The sequence below is a fragment of the Seriola dumerili genome, unplaced genomic scaffold (genome assembly GCF_002260705.1).
Source record: "Seriola dumerili isolate Sdu_G_001 unplaced genomic scaffold, Sdu_1.0 BDQW01000002.1, whole genome shotgun sequence".
Lineage (NCBI taxonomy): Eukaryota > Metazoa > Chordata > Actinopteri > Carangiformes > Carangidae > Seriola > Seriola dumerili.
In genome coordinates this window covers 11,114,894-11,136,377 of record NW_019174257.1, presented here as the reverse complement: position 1 = coordinate 11,136,377, position 21,484 = coordinate 11,114,894, and the positions used below count along the sequence as shown (strand labels likewise).

General features: G+C 40.4%; 1 protein-coding gene across 1 annotated transcript in view; it reads right to left on the bottom strand.

Moving 5' to 3' along the window:
* Window positions 1–21,484, bottom strand: part of LOC111237494 (contactin-associated protein-like 4) — a 119,616-nt gene that overhangs the window by 22,472 nt on the left and 75,660 nt on the right. Inside the window, exons 11-16 of the mRNA XM_022766650.1 lie at window positions 14,446–14,552; window positions 8,748–8,867; window positions 8,454–8,654; window positions 7,318–7,480; window positions 4,769–4,896; window positions 3,511–3,681 (exon numbers count right to left, since the gene is read on the bottom strand). Coding sequence (XP_022622371.1) covers window positions 3,511–3,681; window positions 4,769–4,896; window positions 7,318–7,480; window positions 8,454–8,654; window positions 8,748–8,867; window positions 14,446–14,552 — 890 coding nt within the window. The remainder of the gene's footprint in view (window positions 1–3,510; window positions 3,682–4,768; window positions 4,897–7,317; window positions 7,481–8,453; window positions 8,655–8,747; window positions 8,868–14,445; window positions 14,553–21,484) is intronic.

Genomic DNA, 21,484 nt, shown 5'->3' with positions numbered 1-21,484 from the left:
TCTATCAGGCTGATTAACAAACCTTCCCTGACACTTGGAGATAATTGTGTCCTCTGATGAGTGATACATTGTAAATCCCTCATGTCACTTCCAAAGGCGCCACCACTCCATCTTTAAATGGAGACAGACTTTAAACAAACCATCACGACCCTGTGTGTAATGATGTTGACACTCTGAAAGCTGTATGTTCCTGATGTTCCATCATTTTTTTCTGATTCTTCCACGTGAAATGTGTGAAATCCATCCAGCCAGGGAGGAACAGTCTCAGTCAGTAGAAGACTCTGACCTATCAGTTATTTCCACATAGTTAACTATGATGACTATGAGGAGTGTGGGGGATTAGATTCTCTCTATTTGTAATTGTTCAATTCAACAAAAGGAGCTTTAAGACTAAAATCTTTCTTTTAAAAAAATCTCATTTTATTGTAAAACTGCTGTAGGCTGATAAAGAATGTGGGTCTTTTTCAGACTCATTATTCATAGGAAAAGCATTTTTCCTCAGTTTGGCACCAGTCTGTGCCAGGCGTGGTCCTCCATCATCATATGTTGGCAGAAGTGTGAATTGACTCCCTCCCATCCGTCCATCTGTTGGCAGGATGGACAGACAGCTGGACACAAATCTGAGAGGATTCAGAGTCCAGCCCAGAGCAGAAAACAGACTACAGCTATTGACTTTGTGTGTGTGTGTGTGTGTGTGTGTGTGTGTGTGTGTGTGTGTGTGTGTGTGTGTGTGTGTGTGTGTGGATAGCTATTACCTTCTTCCTTCGGTTCAGCTCTCTATTGTTGGCACACCAGTAACTTTTATTTCAGTTGCTCTTTACTACACATATTCATTCTTTGCAACATTTGTAGTTTCATTTTGAATGAGAAGCAGAATGTGTAATCTGCTAGAATTAGCTTATTTATCTCATTCGGATCTACTTGCATGGGAAAATTCAGCATTTACTGGTCCATTTTTTTTCTCTGATGGCAACTGGTTGATTGATTGGCCCACCACTTTGGCCCAGACTGAAATATTTCAGGAAATATTGGACAGATTGCCATGAAATGACCTAATGACTTTGGTCATGCCCTGACTTTTCCACCAGCAGGTTGACATTTGTGCTTGTGTTATGTGTCTATGTTTCAACAATTATTGGATGGACTAACATGAGATCTGGTACAGACATACAGTGTGTCTCCTTCAGAATGAATTATACTCTGCTGACATTTAACTTAACTTTTTATCAAGCACCATCATTAGGTAAAAATGTATTTTGTTTTGTGATCAAATGCTTGCAAAACTATTGACATGAATTACATCAGCCTCAGATGCACCTTGTGTTTTGTGCTAATTAGCAAATGTTAGCATGCTATCACATTAAACTGATGGTGGACATCATAAACATTTAAAACATCAGCATAATTAGCATGCTCATTGTGAGCATAGCATGCTATCATTTAGCTCAAAGCCCTGCTGTGCTTAGGTTACCTACAGCCTCAGAGAGCTAATAATACCTACAGTAAGAATTAACCTGAATGTTTTGGTATTTTCAGTATATGTATGTTTTCTCTGCTGTTGAATGCGGTGTCTTGCCAGGAGCAGGTGGTGATGTTGGTGATAGTGGTCATTTGCCAAGAGCTTCAGGCGTTGTTGCATTTTCAAGAAAATAGGTTAGAAAATGCCCTCTGATCATCACTACTTTGTCATTCTCCCATGTTGTACTAAGGTCAGACTGGATGCTACAGTGATTCACTATCACAAAGTGTGCGAGTAAAGAAATTAAGTTTGATGCTGAACTTACAATATGTCTTCTAGTCTGATAAGGTAACGGCTGTTAATGCTAATGTTGACTATATAGCTATTTCAAAAACTTATATAGAACCTTTTAAAGATATGAGAATTTACTGTGTCATCTGTTGGTCACAAATCCAATTGAAACCCCATTGTTGTTATGACATGGGCTGTAAGTACAGTATGTGCTGTCCCACTGTTACCGAAACTCCAAAGCTAACCTGGGCTGGCAGGTTGTTGTAGTCATTAATCTTCACAGCATTTACACAGCTCTGTTAGGTTCAAAACTTAACCTATAATAAAGAGAGGTGAGCTGAAGGCCACATAGAGTCTGTTCATCCATCATGACACTGCCACCATGCCTACGCTCCACATTTGTGACATCTGTGTGTGAGCAAAACATCATCCCTCTCAGATGATGCTGACAGTGGAAGGAGAAGCTGCACTGTTGTGGGTCTGTGGAGCCCTTTGATAGAAAAACCCAGAGGCATAACTTAATTTAGAAGCTGCTCCCCGGCCTGGCTGCAGTCATGTTAACTCCAGTAATATTATGCAGTAATGACACAGAGTCACCTCAGCACCAGCTGTCATAATAACAGAAGTAATAGAGCGGCAGTATGATAAGAGACGCACTACACCGTAACAATGCCGGGGTTTCCCCAAGGAGCAGGTGTGCCATTTGTCCTACTGTCTGAACATGTGTGTGTGTGTGTGTGTGTATGAATGAGAGAGAGAGACGAAGAAAGAAAGAGGGAGACATTACAAAGAGATTTAACCTTGGTTACCTGTCGAAGAGTGTGGCCAGTAATGTAACATCTTTTCCTCTGACTTCATGCTACAGACTCCTACTTACATCAAACAAGCCAACATAAAGGCATCACTTCCTGTGCAGCAGAGGTTAAAGCACTCCCCACTACTCAACAAGTCCTCCCAATTAAACAACAGAATACATCATTTTTAATTGCCTTACAGAGAGACACAAGAATTTCCTGATCTAACAACACAGTCAGCAAGGCGATGTACTTAATAGTGCCTTCCGACAATGTTCCTGATCTGATGGGCTATAGCTAAGGTTTGGTTAGTTTCAGCAAAATAACAGTTTGGTTAGGGTTAAAGAGTGAGCATGTTCATGGTGAAAGGAAACCAGCATTGATGGTTGTTGGTAAATGGGAAACGAACAGTGATGTCTTGTGTTCAAGTCCAATGTTTGGCTGCACCCACCCTGACACTATTTTCTCATTAGTTTCTGATGGACAAGATCATTAAAAGACCCTCTCCGGGCACAATTTGCATCTAATAGGGTTTCTCCACCATACAGTTCAATTACCAAGTTAAAATTTCTTTCTCTCATTGAAAAATCAAGAATCTATGAATATGCAAATATTTTTTGTTTCCAAAGTTTAACTTCTAAACTCGAAATTCCTCCTACTTCATTGAAAGTCGACTCATAGTGTGTGTGCTCAGGAGGTTTCAAGTTTCCACTTGTGTAAATTTCATATTGGACACAAAACCATGCCCGTACTTAAACCGTCCCCCTTCTTCAGATGAATGTGAAAACAAACTTCTGGCACATACATTATGCTGCACGGTGGTGGTCAAACATCAAAGTAACAATAAGCAAATCCATTGTTGTATGATGGGAGACTTTAACTTATGTCATCCTTTTTGGTGATGCTGTTGTTCTTCTTGGTAGGACAGCCTCCAACTAACACGTATTAGAACACACTCTCACTTACAAAGGAGTTCGATGCGGATGAAGTCCTTGATACCCAGATTTTCCAGGAAGACCCCGGAGGAGGATGTGGTTTTAAACAGAAAGGAGATGTCCGCGTTCAGCTCTCCATGGAAGGTGGGGAAGTGAAGGTAAGACGTCTCCTTGTCAAAAAATGCGGCGTTCCAGAAATTTTCTGCAAGATAGAAAAAAATGGTCTCACTTCATGTTTTCCCTTTTTCGTTTCCTCATACAAAGGAATATAATTTTTTTTTTTTTCAAAAAGTGGATATATCACTTTGGGACAAAGCCTTTTAAAATAAAGCTAATTATGATGGCTGTATAATGAAAATCGTGTGGTAAACAAATGAACCAACTGTTCAGCTAATTAGCTAAGTACAAAGGCATAACTCTGGCTGCGCTATCTCATTTATGTTGATTTATCTTGCAAGACATTTATTTATATATTTTCAATTTGTCGTTAAAATGAAGACTGGAATTAGAGGCAATTAAAACACAGTAAAATATATCACGTAGATTAGTTTATTATATATCTTTCCTTCAGAAGTTGTTAAAGAGCAAAAAGGGAGTCATAGGCCTGCTTTAGCTATTGTTTTGCTAATTAGCAAGTATATTTAGCTGCAGCCTATTTTTTCATTAACTGGCTTGCCCCCGGCAATTTCTGCCTGATTTTTCATACCTCCAATTAAATGCTTAATAACTTTTCATGTAAAGATCATAGAACCATTCACAATAATTAAGGGCTTAAATCAAAAACCATTAAATATGTGAGGACAAATTACTCAATTTTTTTATTTATCTATATATATATATTTTTTTTTAAATTGCACTATTGAAGTCTTTAAATTTTCCATTTCCTGGGTTACACTATTCTTGTCTAGAAGTGCACCAAATCTTGGGTGTATATGTAGAAGTACAAAGGTTTTACATGGCAATTTGTGAGCAAACCTATTCAAAACATCTCCAAAAAAGTTAAAATGTGCTTTCACATATTTCAAGAAACTGTTTTTTAGCTGCAGGAGAGAGATTGTATATAGGGATTCCTTTAGTGCAGCTCACTGTGTAGTTGAATAAAATATTCTTTAAATAGTATTCCATCAAAACACTATTACAGAAAACACATTCCCTATGTATAATATTAAAATACCCACAGAGAAGGTAAGCTAGGGTGGGGTCCAAAGTCTGAGACCACTTTCCCATTCATGGGAAATGGGAATACACATACACTGTAAAGAAATAACCTGTGACTGAAATTGACTTACTGTCTCCATGACAACGGAGGGGTCCCACCCTGTAAGCAGCCTCTGACCCCGGCCGCTGGATGTCACCCAGCACCAGAGACCTGACTGGAAGGGACTCCTTATAGGTGAGTAGGCCTGAGTCATTTGCCCTGTAAGTGGGAAGGAGTGGGAAGAAGGAAGAAGAGAAAAAGTGGTAGAGAAGAAAAGAAAAAAGGGATAGAGGTGGGGAAGATGGTCAAGGAGAAGAAAAAAAACAAGAAGGAAGAGAAGGAGAAGAAGGATGCGCGTAAGAAGGAGGAGGAGTTGAAGGAAGAGGAGTAGATGAGGAGGAAGAGAAGGAAGAGGCACAGGAGGAGAGACAAATGGAGTAGTGGAGGAGAAGGATTAGAATATGAAGAAGGATGTGAGGAAGAGAAGGTGGAGAAAAAGAGGAGGAGGTTGATTAGAAAAGGAAGAGGGAGAGAGGGAGTTGGAAAGAAGATGAAGAGGGGGAGAGGGAGATGGAGGTGAAGAAGAGGACATCAATGTTAGCGAGATGAACGTTCATGCATACAGAACAGGTGTAAAACTTGTGCCCGACTGAATTCAAACCACGCTGTGTTTGAAAAATTGTTCACACGAAGACAAGAGTTTCAGCTGACACAACGTGTCTCCATGATGTTTTGTGGAACCACTTTATGAAGGAATGTAGGCTGAATGATTCATCTGCACATTCGCCACGCACACACTCCGCTCCGTGGTGTTTCAAATTCTAGCAGTCTGCTTTGTTGCTGCAAATTTTTGTCAAAAAATAAATCTAGGACTGTAGGCACATACAGCGCCGGTGAATCTGATGCGATACTGACGGCAAGAAAAAGTCTTTAAAAATAGAGCCAGAGTCGCACAGATTTAGGAAGCGAGATAATAGAAATAAAGACCTTTGGCTATGCAGACAGTAGCGCGATTGGTTACAATATGAGAAAATGGGTCTCTGCTGCAGAATTGGTCACAGGATTGGGGAAGGTGACCTAAATACAGAATTGCTTACAGCATGGATAAAAGGATTTAAATACAGGATAGGATAAAACATGAAGAGGGATGTTTAAATATCTTGGGATTTGTCCCGGACGTCTCATGGCTCCTTTCAGTCCGGTAAGGCGGGATGTGATGGTAAACACTGAATCGTATTAATGACTTGTGATTAGAGCAGTAACACAGATTTCATTAAACCGTCAGTGTTCTGAGTGTCAGAAGCAAGGTATTTTTATACCTGTCTTTATAAGAAACGTTAACATATTCCCTCTTTTTTAAAGCTGTTCCAACCAAATAATTGTTGTTATGTTACATTAAAGTTGAGTAAGGATGACATTTTTAATCATCTTAATCAAAGGAGAATTTGATTTAGAGTGAAACAACTGGTACACAGTGGTTCTGTGCTCATGTGTAGCAGGTATAATGTTTGACATGTTCACCATCTTATTTTTTTGCAGTAGCACAAAACGTAGCACAAAAAGTGCAGCTGAGAATGATGAGAATGTCATTAGTTTTGCAGGTGTTTGATCATAAACTAAAATAGTGGAAATAATGAAATTTTGACCTGATGATGGTGTTGGATAAGAAGTTAAAGAATCACCAATCACCCTCTTTTCCTGAGTTACATCATGATGTCACAGTGAAGTTGACCTTTGACCATTTGGATATAAAATGTCATCACTTCATTATTTTATCCTATTAGACATTTGTTTAGTTAGTGTATCAAATTGTGAGTTATGGCCAAAAATGTGTTTGATCACCAACATCTAATCAGTTCATCCTTGAGTCTAAGTGAATGCTTGTGCAAAATTTGAAGAAATTCCCTCCAGGCATTACTGAGATATCGTGGTTTACAAGAACGGGACGGACGGAAAACCTGAAAACATAATGTCTCATATAAATTAATGGCAGCCTCATGGTGGTGCAAGAGGAAAAGTCAAGGGATCACCAAAGTCAGTCGGGTTCATCCTCTGAGAACTATAAATGCCTGTACCAAATTTCATGGCCATCTATCAAACACTGTAGTTTCAGTCTGATCCAAAGTGGTGGATGAAATTACCATCCCTCGAGCCATGCAGCTAGAATGACTAAAAATGTATCCAATCTGTAATTCCCTCTACAACACAGCATTGTAAATCACTGTACATGTATATTAAAGTGCAGATAACCATATAAAAAATGCTCATGCTTCATGCTACACCAACAGTTTTGCTTTGGTGCAATAGTGCACTCCAAGGTGTCAATATCGATATAGGAAATAACTGATTATAGTGTTCTTTGCCTTCATCCTAAACCCCATAATTTGTTATGATACCATGATTATGGAAAGTTCTCTTTTCTTAATTGTTGGCAGTTGTTTGTTAATACATATAATACCCCTTAGTATTAGTCAACAATTTAAACACCATTCTAAAACATTTCTCAAGGTATAATTACAATACAATAAGAGGCATTGTTGCTCACTTAATGAGAATTCATAAATGACTTACTAAGGAAATATTTTCAAAAGACTACCTTCAAAACAGTGTTTATGTAAAGGCTTATGTACAGTACAGTACCACTGGTCATAGTCAGCATCACAGTTGCAGTAGTGATTTGAATCCAGACAGCTGTCCTGCAGACCGCAGGCACACTGACGGCTGTTGGGCTGAGCTCCGCCCCAGTACGTCTGGACCTGACCTGCATCCGGACCTCCCACCCACCAGCTGAATGGAGCACCCTCTGAAACACACACATGTGCACAAATACACACTTTAATCCTTTTTTGCTCCAGGGACCAGTTATCCTGCAAAACAGAGATGGATTTCACATGAATTTTACAACAGAGGTAAGACAATGAAGCCCACAAGGATAAATTAACTCACATCTGAATGAGAAACATCTCTGACAGAGAACTGTCACTCATCTTGGCCTATGTTTTCATCGCAACAAATTTTGTAGATATATTTAAATCCAAAGCTTGATTTGCATATAAAAATGGGACATAGAAAAAAGGAAAGGAAAAGAGCCTCCTTTCTTTTCCTTACCCCTACAGTCTGTCCCTCTCTGTAGGTTTTAAACACAAACCAACACGGCTCTGTCACTTCCCTGTCCTGAATTCTTGCAGTTTTGCTGCCCTACTCTGACCATGTGCCACTGCTGTTTCCCTGATAAAATTGGACAGATAATGGGCAGCTGCTCTCTCAAGACTTCTCTCCCTCACAAGCATCCTGATAAGTAGGTTTTGTATGTGTACACAGTGGTGGCGCGCAGTTAAAAACAAGATGGGTGACTTTCCTCAGTGCACTTTGAAACTCAAGCATCCTAAGGAGAATAAATAAAGGTGAGCAGATGTTTAAGAAAAACAAATGAGAAATCGAGAGGTGCAAATAAAAGAGTAGCTGCTGCAGCAGATGAGGAGAAAATGCACAACAGAAAACGTCATTGATGTTTTGGTTAGTTAACTAAATCAACGATTCACACCACTTCTCTCTGGCTCCAGATATAGATCCCTCAGACACTGAAGAACCTTTTTGTCTGATGTCCTTTTCCTTTTAACTACACTCTCTCCTCCACCTCCAACACACACAAACGCACTTGAGGATGCTTAACTATGACAGTAAAACTCAAATATTTCATTTTCCTACAAAAATCATCTCAGTGACACTGAGTCAACATAAAATAGACCAGAATGAGTTTTTCCTCCAGGCTTCACCTGGTGTGTTGAGGAGGCGGGACCTCCTGCAGTGGTAGGACAGCTCCTGCTCACAGTGCTCTGACTGGCTGATGATGGCTGCTAACTGCCCCTCCTCAGAGGCATAGTCGAAGTGGGCTGAATGTCGGTTTCGCTCAGGAGACGAATGAACTCTGGTCAGCTCGGTGTTGTTGTGCTGGATCACCATCCACGCCCTGTTCTCTGGTGGGAAGACGAAGGGAAGCAAAAGACGAGGGGAAATAAATATTTTGGAGGAAAGGAGTGGAGGAGGATTCAGTGGTGTTTGTGTGTTACCTGTCATGTTACAGTAGATGAGCTGGGGTTTGATCGGTCCACTGCCGTCAACGTCTATGTAATAATGTCCTGATGTGTTGCCTTTGTGTTTGTACGCCTCACACGACTGCTCATATGTCGCTGAGGAGGAAAACACGACAGAACACAGTACACCATGTCAATCGGCAGCTTTGGCTCATGAGATAGAAAATGGGTTCTTATACTGCACCACTTTACTATCAAATCAGCATTGTGATGTCTTGATCTTGATATCTTATCGAGAAAGTGTTCCCAAGTTTTGAAAAAAAAAAAAAAAGAAGCAGGGGCTTGTGAGGAAGCGGGCTTTTTATGTTCAGAAAACTTTGGGGCAACTGTGTTTTCATGTTGCAAAATACAGAGCGCTCAAAAGCGTCACAAAAGACAGCAGTGATTAAGCCAAACTGAATACAAATAATTTAATGCTGAAAAAATTATAGAAGAGATAATAGAAGAGGAGTCCAAATACACAACTGTCTTCTACAAATTATGTCTTGTATCAACATAATGAGGAGATATTGTCAATTAACCTATCATCTGCCACATGACATATACATTTTACAATCACTAAAACAACCCTGTCACCTAGAAATTACATTTATATACAACTAACCTGCAAGAGCAAATATGTTTTGTAGGAAATGTAATCAGTGGCTGGATTATAATCAGAGGCAATGTGTTTTTTGAATGAATGAGGGATACATTTATTAGCGACAGTGGATTTGCAAGGAAGTGATTGGGGAGGACGGCGGTTGTACAAAGCAAGCAGCTGTCACACCAGAGACCAGGATTCACATCCACAGTCTTGTGTGTGGTTTAGGCAATAAAGACACTCTGGTTAAGGTTAGGCAGGGAGGGATCATGGGAACGGACGTTGGGTCTGAAGTCACAGTGAAGAACATAACCGAACTAAACATAACCATAAAGAACAGTTTAATAATGCTGTGGTGGATATTATACTGGAGACTGGATATTTTGGCAGAAACAAATGCACTGTGTTGATTAAAATGTTAACTGACAGCATAATTAATATCCATTCATAGCAACTAAAGCAGGATTAACATGAATTTTATGGCTATGTTGTGCACGCATGCACGCACAGACACAAAAGTTTCCAACATGCTCCTCTTCTCATGTCTTTTCTCAGGAAGAAGACTCCCGAGACTATGATACAGCTCAAGAAAGGTTTTGACCAAATATAACAATGAAACACAGAGGTGGAGTTTATGTGTATGTGGGTGGGGCGGGGGTTCCAGAGTTGGCCCGGATCCAGCCCGGGGCTGATTACACCACCCTGGCGTAGAAAGATTCAATCAATGCTTAGCTGTGTAATCAAAGCCACAATCTCTTTACCTTCTAATTTGACTCACCTAAAATACTGTCGGCACTCTCTAAGTTGAAATCCATTTATGTGGAAAGAACAGTCCGCCTCAGGACTCCCTCTCCTCTCCTGACATGCTTTCTGCCTCCATCTCCTCTCCTGTTTACCTTCCTCTTACTCCTATCCTCACTCTCTCTTCATCTTTCTCTCTATGCTCCTCATTTCTCTTTTTGTTTCATCTCTGCCATCTCTTCCACCCTTCACTTCTGTTCATCTCTGTCATTTGTTCTGATGGTGCAGGGGATATAAATGATTTAGCAGTTTGTTCTAAGCCTTCATACCAGTCCAAATGTTCTAAACTACTGTATATGGCAAAATTTAGAGCTAATTATAACAAAAACATTTCATACATTACTGTGTATTTATAATCATTACTGTGTAGTGGCTTTCAACACTAAATGTAACCCCTGAGCGAGCCCACATTCTTAAAAACTCCCATAAAAACATTCAGTAAGGAACCCCAGAGGTCTTTCCTCCAAATGAAAGAATCCTTTGCCACAAAAAGGTTCAAAATTAGACTTAAAAATACAACTGTTCATGTTTCAGGAGTTTTCTAGCTACTAGAGGGGAAGGTTACAAGCTGTGCTTTAGTAACCTGTGGTGACTCAGTGTTGGTCATCTCAGGGCAGTGGCTGTTTTAGCACAAGTTGTCATTTAGGCTGCCTAAAATACAGCCAGAAAGAGCCGTTAGCGTGGATAGACACTTCATCTGGAATTGTGTGAAACCTAAATGGGACTCAGTTTTAGCCTATAGTTTAGATGCCTTTTTGTTGTACAGTATAATTGTGACCGTTCCCTCTAATACTTCCACAACTGGTACAGGAGATGAAGTTGTGATGCTGCTGTCTACAGGCGCTACTCAATCTGTCACTCAGTCATTTTTCACAGCAGTGCATAAAAGCTGTGGGAAAAAAAAGAAGCAGATCCTCTAGAACCAGACGAAGTTCAACAATGAATCAGTTCTCAAGATTGTTGAGCATGTTGTTATGTATTTGTATTTCAATAATTAATATATTAACATTAATTTATTGGCCTGTTCCTATGTGCGTGGGTGTTGATCTTTAAGTGATCATTGTTGGTGGTCATTATTAAGCTGACACACCAGATGGTTTGTTACTAAGAACCATCTGGGAAGGTTTTGTTGGAAACTGTTTGGAAAAGGGCCGGAGTGTTGGCAGGTGATTGGATGAACCATCTGTCTAAAATTATCTGTCACAGGCTAATTTCAACCAATCAGATTCTGCGTCCTTCCCGGAGCCAGTTGGTAAATCAACCTCTTGCAGAGTGAAAACATAACTTACACTGAGAAAAGCCTTCAGTGCTGCTCTCTGCTCTTCTTTCAATGAAGAAACACCCTCTAGTTCTGATATAACTGGTGCTATAGCAGAATCTATGCTATCCTCTTTAGGAGCCACCATTGTTGTTAGTGATCAGTCACTTCTCACTGTTGTCATGCCAAGCGGCAACCTCCAGGGCTGAAAAGGAAGCCAACACAGAAGTGCCAAAAACTGCAGTTCCTTCAATGGCCACTAGAGTCTGACTCCAATAGCGAGTCAATCCCCATACACCCCCATGTTAAAATGCTCCACTTTACAGCAGAAGTAAACATGTTTACAGCCTGGTAAAAAAAAACAGATTTAGTCTCTATATATCTAATTCCCTCCTTCATGACAGCTGGCATTATTTGTCATTAAAGTTGGGATTAATTGAGGGCGTGCCGTTTTGAGTGACAGGTGGGTGACTGTATGTTTGCCACAAACCGGCATGCACCGAATCAGGCACTGACAAAATGGCGACAGTGGCAGCAGCTCACTGTGAGCTTCAAAACTGCTCTTCAGAAACCTGTGGGTGACGTCACGGAGGCTATGCCCATTTTTATATACAGTCTATGGCGGCTGCCAGTAGTCCGTCCCTCATGGGACACTGATCCGAACTACTGTAGTTTGACCACAAGCCAACTGGAGCCTGGCGAGATGGATTCTTGTTTGCAAGAAATCCATCTGCCTCGCAAGGTAAGGTGATTATAGATTTCTCTTTCTTTTTCAGAAACCCGTTAAAATGTTTCTATACCTACTGCGCCCATGTTTTTGTCAGTTCTTAATTGCTTCTTTTTTATGATTCTACTAATGAACTACCTGGAAGCCTCAGACTTCTAAAACCAAAATACCCAGCAAAAAGAAAGAAGTTCACAGCAGTTTCTGTGACTCTGAGGTTGATGTGTGCTGTTTGAAGAGAGAAGTGGGAGAAAACTGTATCTTTCATCTACAGCAGCATGTCTTCCTTTTGTTCTTTCCTTAGCTTTCTCTCAGTGGATAGAGTGGCACTTTATTTCTGCACTATGTATTACCAACCAGGCTATTTTTGTTAAAAAGCAGCATATTAAATTTGGTGCAAACTTACCCGCATGTCTCCACAGACTTGCAGATAATGTAAAACATTGAATAAATCGCCATCAAAGTTTTTATTTATCATAGTAAAACATGTTTAACTTGATATGCACTTGAAGTAACTGATGCAATTAGGAAGAAAATGTATAAGTTCAGCATTCAGAGTTGCTTTAATCATTGTTTTGTGTATTTTCTTATGTAGTAGTTACATTTTAGGAGAAAAACAATATCATATCTCAAAACTGAGCCATCCAGGCACACTAGTCATTTTCAACTGATGCCTTTCTCTTCAAATCAGACAGTGGTTCTGCAAAACAAATGGTTTTCCTTTGAGAAAAGGAAAAAGAAATTATTTCTATGTTTTTGTTATGCATTGTTTATGCTCCTGAAATATCAGAAATCACTCATCCTAGTTTCAGCAATATCTATAAAGGAAATGTAAATTTTAGAAGTTCTTTCGTCTGTGACACAGCCATAGAGTTTGAGTGGCAGGTGTTTGATTTCAGCATGAGCTTCTGCCTCTTTGTGTCCAGTGGGACGTGAGTGAAAAGCAGCCTTTACACTCAAGTCCCTTTACACACTGGCCTGGAGTTGGATTCACACACATACACACATCACACAAATATGCACTCCCATTTAAAATGAACCAGTAAGACCACAGATAAGGGCCATCTGCAGGTGTCAGAGAGCCAAAAATAAGACCTTTTCGAGAAAAAAAAATTAAATGGAAGTCTAATTTTCTCACCATAATGAAGTACCACCAATCTGTTTAGTCTATTCCTGATTGAACACAGCAAATTAAAGTTTTTGAAACAACAGAATAGGAAAAAAGGGACACAAGGAAATTAACTGTTTGGGGACATGGGGTCTCACTGCTATTAAAGCAGATGAAATGAGAACATGTCTGGAATATTAACCACATTCTCTGAAGGCGTCGGTAACAGGTCATTACATGTGTGTTTCTCCAACATTTGGAGAAACAAACGTGTAATGAAAGACACCGCCTGTGCTGTGATTTCAGCTGTATTTACTTGTAAAATAATCACTCAGAGAGAAAGTTAGAGGCTCATTCATGTCAGCTGCCATGTGGGCAGCAAAGACAGTTTTGCCTTGTACTCGCAGGGCAGTACTGGTGACTCTTCTACATAAAGTGGCTTAGGTTTGTCCAAGAAGTTGCTTTATTTGTCACTAGGTGCTTTTCTGATTAAAAAGGCGCTAATTGGGTGTGAAAGGTCAGTTAATCTAGTGACAAGTGCACCTGGTTGTCAACAAAGCTTGTTCGCACCAAGTCATTTTGAAAGAAGAAGAAAAGAAACTTCATCACTCAGCCATTCAGGCACTCAATCTGCGCCATTTGTTTTTATAAGACAGGCCCTGCCAAAAAAGACATTACCCAGCCAACACCAACCATGAGCTAAGTTAGCTACTAACTGGTGAACATACTAGAGTCAGATGTTTCCCTCACAAGCTGGTGGAGACCAAAAACAGAGCTATAGGAGAATGATTAATTAACATTCACAGAGATGGCCAGAAACACATCTATGTCTGCTAAGTATGCAATAGGTTAAATAGGAAACTGGTTTCTAACAATTCATGATGAAAGCTTTATATGTCAATTTTGTGTTCGCAGCTTGTTATGCTGCAGTGGCCAAAAATAAATAAACACAAAACAAAAATAAAGCTCAATTATTGCAGCTTTAAGTAAATAATCAAATGTTAAGTATCTTACAATGGTCTATCATCACATCAGATTTTAATTTGACTAATACCTGTCTTCTAAAGAGTGGTAATGACAGAAAATAAGACAACTTAAAGTACTGATGACTTCACCACTTTAGCATCTTCTATATGTGTCATTGTGTTTTGGGCTTCAAGCATTTTAAAAACCTTCTGATGCCCGTGGCCGGTTGCTTACAGCTGTGGCAGGTGGCTCCTCTGTAGCCGCTGTTGGAGCAGTTACAGTGGAAGGTGCTCCATGATTGAGTACATCTACCTCCATGCTCACAGTGACTGGGGGAACACCTGGGAGACAGATAGAGACAAACACAGAGAGAGAGAAGCTTATTGTCTGTCAAAAGTTCTCTAAGAAGTTTCTCAAGGATGTCAGTATGAAAGGGAAAGGGAACAGGCCTTCAGCACACCTGACTGTTGTGATGTGCAGGTGTGTAGGAGGGACCTGAATAAAAGCTGTCTTAAAACAACAAAAGAGAAGTTTGAGTCTTTTAAGAACATTTCAAAAAGCCTTTATTTGCATGTCAAGCGAAACAAAGGGGCATGTTCTGAAAAGTAGCTGGTTTGAAACTTCCCTTTGTTAGTATTGTTAACTAACGTTGCATCATCCAGAGACAAAACTCTTGAACTCTCACCCATCCTGTCTCTGAAAGAATAAAGTCTCATTTTATTGTTTATGTTCATCCATCCGGCTGGTGCAGTGGATGGTGTTTCCCACAGGATAAGGCTTTATTTGAGGTGCTATTAGAGGTGAGGGGAGGGCCTATAACATTTAAGAGTCAGCTGTGAAGCTATTTAATTTATTGTATATTAGGCTGGGACCAAGTGCAATTAAATCACCTGTAGTTGAGTACTAATAAGCTAATTTATATTTGCAGTAGCACAGGGAGAATGTACAACACACAGGAGCACTGCATTAACAGTGATACTAACATCTAACATCCAATAAGGAGGAACTTCTTTTTCTTTCCAAATCTATACAGTTGCACATAAATGCACTATTCCAGCAGACTTTTTCAATCAGTCAATATGAAGTCCCATTTTCTTTTATTGTATTTCTATGCAGAGTAGAACAAAAATACAAAAAATGTGTTAAGGTGAGCCACCAAATAAAGTCTATACAATACCAGAGAGAGACTAACTAACTAACACATCCGTTAATTATTATAGGCCATTTTTCCATAATAGTGTTGCTTAGAGAGAGCTTGGGATCAAGTTCATTTCCTGTAATCTTCTACATTAGCAAACACTAATATAGTGTTGGCTATAAATAGGAAATAAACTTGGACCCATTTAGAATAATAATGTGCTTAACAGTGAAATGTTGCATAGATCAGATATAAAAAAATTTCCCCCAAAAGTATTTCAGATTGTTGCTGTCAGCACACACACAGTGCATATTGTTTTGTTTTGTTTTGAAATCTGTCTGATTGGTATTACAATTTCTCCAACATGACACAAACACTTGTACACAAGTATCCCTCTTCCCTCCCTCCTGTCCCCATAGCAGAGATAAACAGGGTTGGCATTAAGAGCCCTTCAAATACAAAATAGGTAGTGGGGAAGCTCAGAGTACAAAAACAAAACAAATAAAAATGTATAAAGCAATATATAAGATCCCTGTATATCACATGTCACACAAATGGCATGATCAGATCAAACACAAAATAGTGTAAAGATAATGTGTATAGACTTCCAACACCATCAGGCAAAAGCTGAATTTGACGGCAGGTAAGTGCTGCTGATAGGAACCTGAATCCTTTTTTTCCCCTCATCTTAAGCCTAATATTAACCATAATAACTACTGACAAACTCACAATGGTCCTCACATAGGTAGACACACAAAATCATGATAGAGCAAAGCTAGGTATCCAAAGGGGTGAAAGACAGCGGGTTCTGGAGGACTAGGGAATTAGGAAGCATCAACGGTGCAGGATGGCAGGCGAGAGAAGTGGGAGTGAAGAGGTGAAACAGAGGGCTGTGGGAGGCAGAGGGAGGGACAGATCAGGAGAGCAGCAGCAATACTGTGGCAGTGACTGGATATCAACTCTGTTTGGACAGTGAACCAGTGGAAATGAGGTCAGGGGCCTGTAGCTAGATACAGTGGGAGAAGAATCATGGTATATCACTCAATATAAATGGAAAACTGATTTCTTATTGCTTAGGTGAGTTTAATAAACAAAACTCTTGTTCTCTTTATTTCCTCTGTTTCCCCACATGACGTCCCAGTCCAGTCCTGTTATATTTAGTCAAGATCTATTTTCAGTCTAACCACTTATTTCATTCTTTAGGTAGACCTTTATGGTGCACCTTTCCAAATGCAGGTCGAAATACAACAGTAACCGCTTGTAAATGTTTGTGATCAAGCAGCAACTTCCAGGGTTGAAAAAATGAAGCCAACACGGAAGTGATGTCACGGAGGCTACGTCCATCTTTATGTACAGTCTACGGTTGAGACCTGCGGACCTTCCTCACCCGTATCCCTGCAGATTTATCCTGAATACAGGGAAAAGCTATTAACATGATTTAAAAGAGAACATTCAGTTTATATCAACTAAACCTGGTTTCCTCTGTATAAGAGCAGCAGGCTCAGCACACAGCCGATCCACAGTTTACCATCAGACTATTCCTTCTATCAGGCTCTAGAACGAATAGCCAGAGAACATTTCTTGTTTATTCACCACTTTATCTTCATTGTAAAAGCAGACAAGAAGAGCAGGTAGACAAATGCCTGTGCACGCGCCCACTTTGCTGGGTTTTTCAAAATCCACTTTGTCCTCACTCCCACTGTCGACTGCAAAAGTTGGGAAAACGCAACTTTTCTTGGCAAGAGCCATGTGCAGCCACAGTAGGCAACTCTTTCCAGCAGCGTTGGAGGAGTTTTCTGTCATCGTCTCAACATCCAGTTTGCTGTCGGCATCCTGCTGCCACATGCAGCCTCAACCACGGAACACAGAGAGCGAAAATTACAAAAACACTCAGAAACACAAGCCTGCGATAAACAGTGAACTGAACCGAGCCTGTATCGCTAATCTGCTATAAATCTTTCCAGGGCTAAAAGTTCCCACTTTTCAAAGCACTTTGTCCTCTATAAGTCTCGAGGGGAGGGGGGGGGGGGGCTCCTATGGCTTGACTAACAAATGGCAATGCAACGTGACAGTGTACTGCACCAGAGCTCAGATCACAAGACTCCAGGATTAACTGAGAAAAGAGACTCTGTCGCTTATCTAAAAGTTTCTAGTGCGGTGTGACAGTGTCCTATAACGTAGCTTGGATCACAGGGCTTGCATCCAATCTCGCTGGTTTCTATTACAGCCCCTGGCTAAACCAACGCAGCACAGCACAGCCCCGCCCCCGATCTGCACACTATTACTGGACAGGTAGACCAGGATATCCCACAAAGACTTCAAATAACTGCAGTGTGCTGAACAGCGTGAGCCAGGGGGAGAGGAAAGGTATGTATTTTTATCCTTTCAGTTGGCTGTGCTCCTGCTAATGGATAAGCTGCCACATCTCACACACACACACGCACGCAAGCACGCACGAGCACGAGCACGCACACACACACGCAAGCACGCACGCACACACACACACACACACACACACACACAGGGAGAGTTTGGAATGACCACAGGTGTGTGAAGGGTAAGATGTATGTGTGTTGTTGTGTGTGGTGTGTGTTGTGTGTGTGTGTGTGTGTGTGTGAGTCACTGGTCACATAGAGCATCAAACACATGGAGAAGTCAGTGGCTGTCAGACAGACAGATACGTAGACACTGAGGCACAGCATGAAGAGCGGACCTCTTGGTGACCCGCATTTCTTTTTATTTGTGTGTGTGTGTGTGTGTGGGTGTGTGTGTGTGTGCCCTTTGACAAGGTGTATTATTAAGTTGTCGGGAACCTGACAGAAGTAAAGAGGTCAGAACTACTGCCTTCTGACAGCTTCATCTGTCTCGCTCCAAAACACACACACACACACACACACACACACACACACACACACACACACACACACACACACACACACACACACACACACACAGAGGAGAGACTTCATAGCTTTGGAAAGCATGAGTGTCCTAAAGGTGTCATTATGCTTCAAACAAAGTGCTTGTCGGACTGTAGAAAAACGTCCGATGCCCCCCCACCCCCACCCCCCTTCCTCCAACACCTTTCCCATGTCAGACTCTGTGGCCATGTCCAAAGATTTTTTTTCAAACAAATAAGTATTATCTTCTCATCTTAACTCTCAGCATGAGAGTTAAGTATACAATAACAGGGACAGTAAACACCCCTGGTTGGAGCCTTAACTCTCAGCATGAGAGTTAAGATGAGAGTTGTCTTCTTCTTTATGTCCTCTTCAGTGTGTTTTATATAATATCTAAGAGACAAAATATGAAATAAAATATTAAAAAAACACTCCGATGGATAAAGTTTATGGAAGTTCATGGAATTTGGAACTGAGCAGGGATTGAATAGTTCGTCTTCAGGACAAAGGGAATCAGAAGAACAATGGATCACTTCCATTTGACTTTTTCTCTCGCAGAGCCCAGGCAGTCAGGACTAATGGTGCTCTATCCCAGAAGAGGTTGTCATCCACAGGCTCCAACCAGGGGTGTTTACTGTCCCTGTTATTGTATACTTTATAAAGAAATGACTGTAGGAGTAGGTGTGATGTCAGGCTTCTCCTGAAGTTTGCAGATGACACTGTCCTAATGAGCCTGAATGGAGAGGTTGATGTTGGGCCAGTTGTATAGTAGTGTGACAACCACTTCCTGAAGTTAAAACTTCACAAAACTTAAAATAGGGCATATCGACTTCAGGAAAACCTCACTCAACCTTCCCAACTATAATTAAGGGCTCGCTTGTTATAATAGGTGAGTGCTACAAGTACCTGGGAAAAGTGACTGACAAGAACTTGAACTCTGACTTCAACACATCCACAATCTGTATAAAGGGCCAGAGGAGACTTTACTTTCTGCACAGTTTGAATACTTTTAACGTGGACAAGGCACTGATGGCTTTATTTTAAAAATCCTTTACTGAGACCAATTTAACCCTTTGATTTCTTGGTGTAGGAACCTTACAGTTGACGTCCTCTTGTATATTGTATAATGTGTCCTCTACTGTAAATCAAGTTTCCCCTTGAGGGTGATTAAAGATCTCTGAACATTGGCATGTACAGTATTAAGTGGTGGCAGGATTTGAAGGCCACCGCCAACCTCTTACTGTATACAGCTGCTGTGCCTTGTGGTGGTCTTCTTAAAGTCTATTCTCTTCAAGAAAACTTGGTAAGAACCTACTTCCCATTTCTGGCTTCGATAATCACCTGAAATGAACAAGGAGATGAAATACATTTCTCCCTCGCTGCTAATTAATCCACTTAGCTGCACACGCAGCAAGTCTTTCAGCCTCTCCTCAGGAATGCAGTTAGGTGTAGCTGGTGCGTTAAGTGGCCAAGAATGAGAGTTTTAGATTAATAAATGCCGACTGTTGCTCTATTTTCAATCCTTGGTTTCAAAGGCTGGCTCTTGTGCCTCAGGGAAGGATTTTTTTCAATTTGATGTTGATGTGTGTTATAAACAAGTGATTTAGCGACCCCTCAGAGATGGTTCAGATTTGGAAACTTATATAACGGTGTGTGAGGGGAAGAGCGGGGATTATAATACATTTAAGCCGTCCTCCTCCAGAACTTGGCCCTAAGTAAAACACCTCAATTAGCAGGTTGTCACACTGTATAGTCTCATATCACAACTTTTCTTTGCATCCCTTTCATCTTACCGCGAGGTGACAGATAATGAATGCAGTTTTTTTGTACCTTTCATTCACATCACCACTTACATTGCTTTGGCTGTGAATATATATTTTATTTCTATCTACCTGTATATCTGAGTGCTGTACAAAAAAATGACAAAATAAACCCATTACAAAGCAAATGCGCACATGAATATGCATCACCTGATATGTTTATTCAGGCCGATACTAATTATTAAAAATCAAGACCAATAACCGAGCTGATATACATTTTGCAGTAAAACTGGAAACTTTGATGACAAAATTTACAGCAACACATACCCCAACACATAAAATAAAAATAAGTAAAAACCAGTAAAACTTAAATTAAAATTTGAATCCTATTCTCCAAGTCCCTATGTCCAATAACTCGTCAGTACTCCCAGTTCACCAGCAGCTGACTGTGGTGCAGAGAGCCGGCTCCTGTTTCCCTCATAGATGCTGTGACTTCACGAAAAACACGCTCTTGATACAGAGCAGGGTGGTGAACAGGGACATTTTCTGGCTTATGAAGCAAGTAACCTGAAGCACACTTCAGTCGCCACAGATGAAATCTTTATCAAAAAAAAAAAAATCATTTACCAGTGTCTTTTTTTCTGCAAGTATGCCACATCCCAAACATAACAAGTTCAGGGGTTTTCTGTGGAGTAACATTAGCAAATAAAAATTGAAACTGGGTTTTATCATCATAGCATTAGATCAAAATAATTGTGATGCTTATTGCAACTTCAGCAACATTTGCATTTTATATTTACTCATCACATGATAATGCTGCAGACGAGACTCTGAACCAGACTACAAGCAGTAACCTTTCAGAGAGAGGCGGCTGCATCCGAGCCAAATGTGAACATTTTTATTGTATTTATTTTATCCTGCAATCAGATCAGACAAAATACTAATTCTGATATTTGGGGAAATTATGAATATTGACCTCTCCATATAAATATAGCCATACAACATGAATAGGTTCACAAAGACACAGCTAGTCTGTAAGTGTTATCACTAACACCTGTTGTCACCTCTGAAATAGGTTAAATACACCATGTAGTAGCATTGCCCTGGTTGTTGTGTCCCATTTCTCTGTCCCTCTCTAACAGCTCTGACAAAGGATAATGAAGATGCGATTCTATGTTTCGGTAACTGTCAACGAGACCAAAACCAACAATATGATAATATATAATATACAAAACTCACCCAGCCTGTCTGTTGTTCTCAGCCCTGGGCCCATTTGTTACTATTGAAGATGTAAACCTTTCAGAATGCATCAGAAATATATACTTTCAATTTTAACAATAACTGCGTGATATTCAAACAGGAGTAAGTTGTGCATTTGGTGACGAGTATTTTCAGTCATGGCTCTGTTAGCACAAGTTAGTATTTACAGCACTAGCTCAGGAGAGGATACTTGACTATGTGGGAACATGTCACCC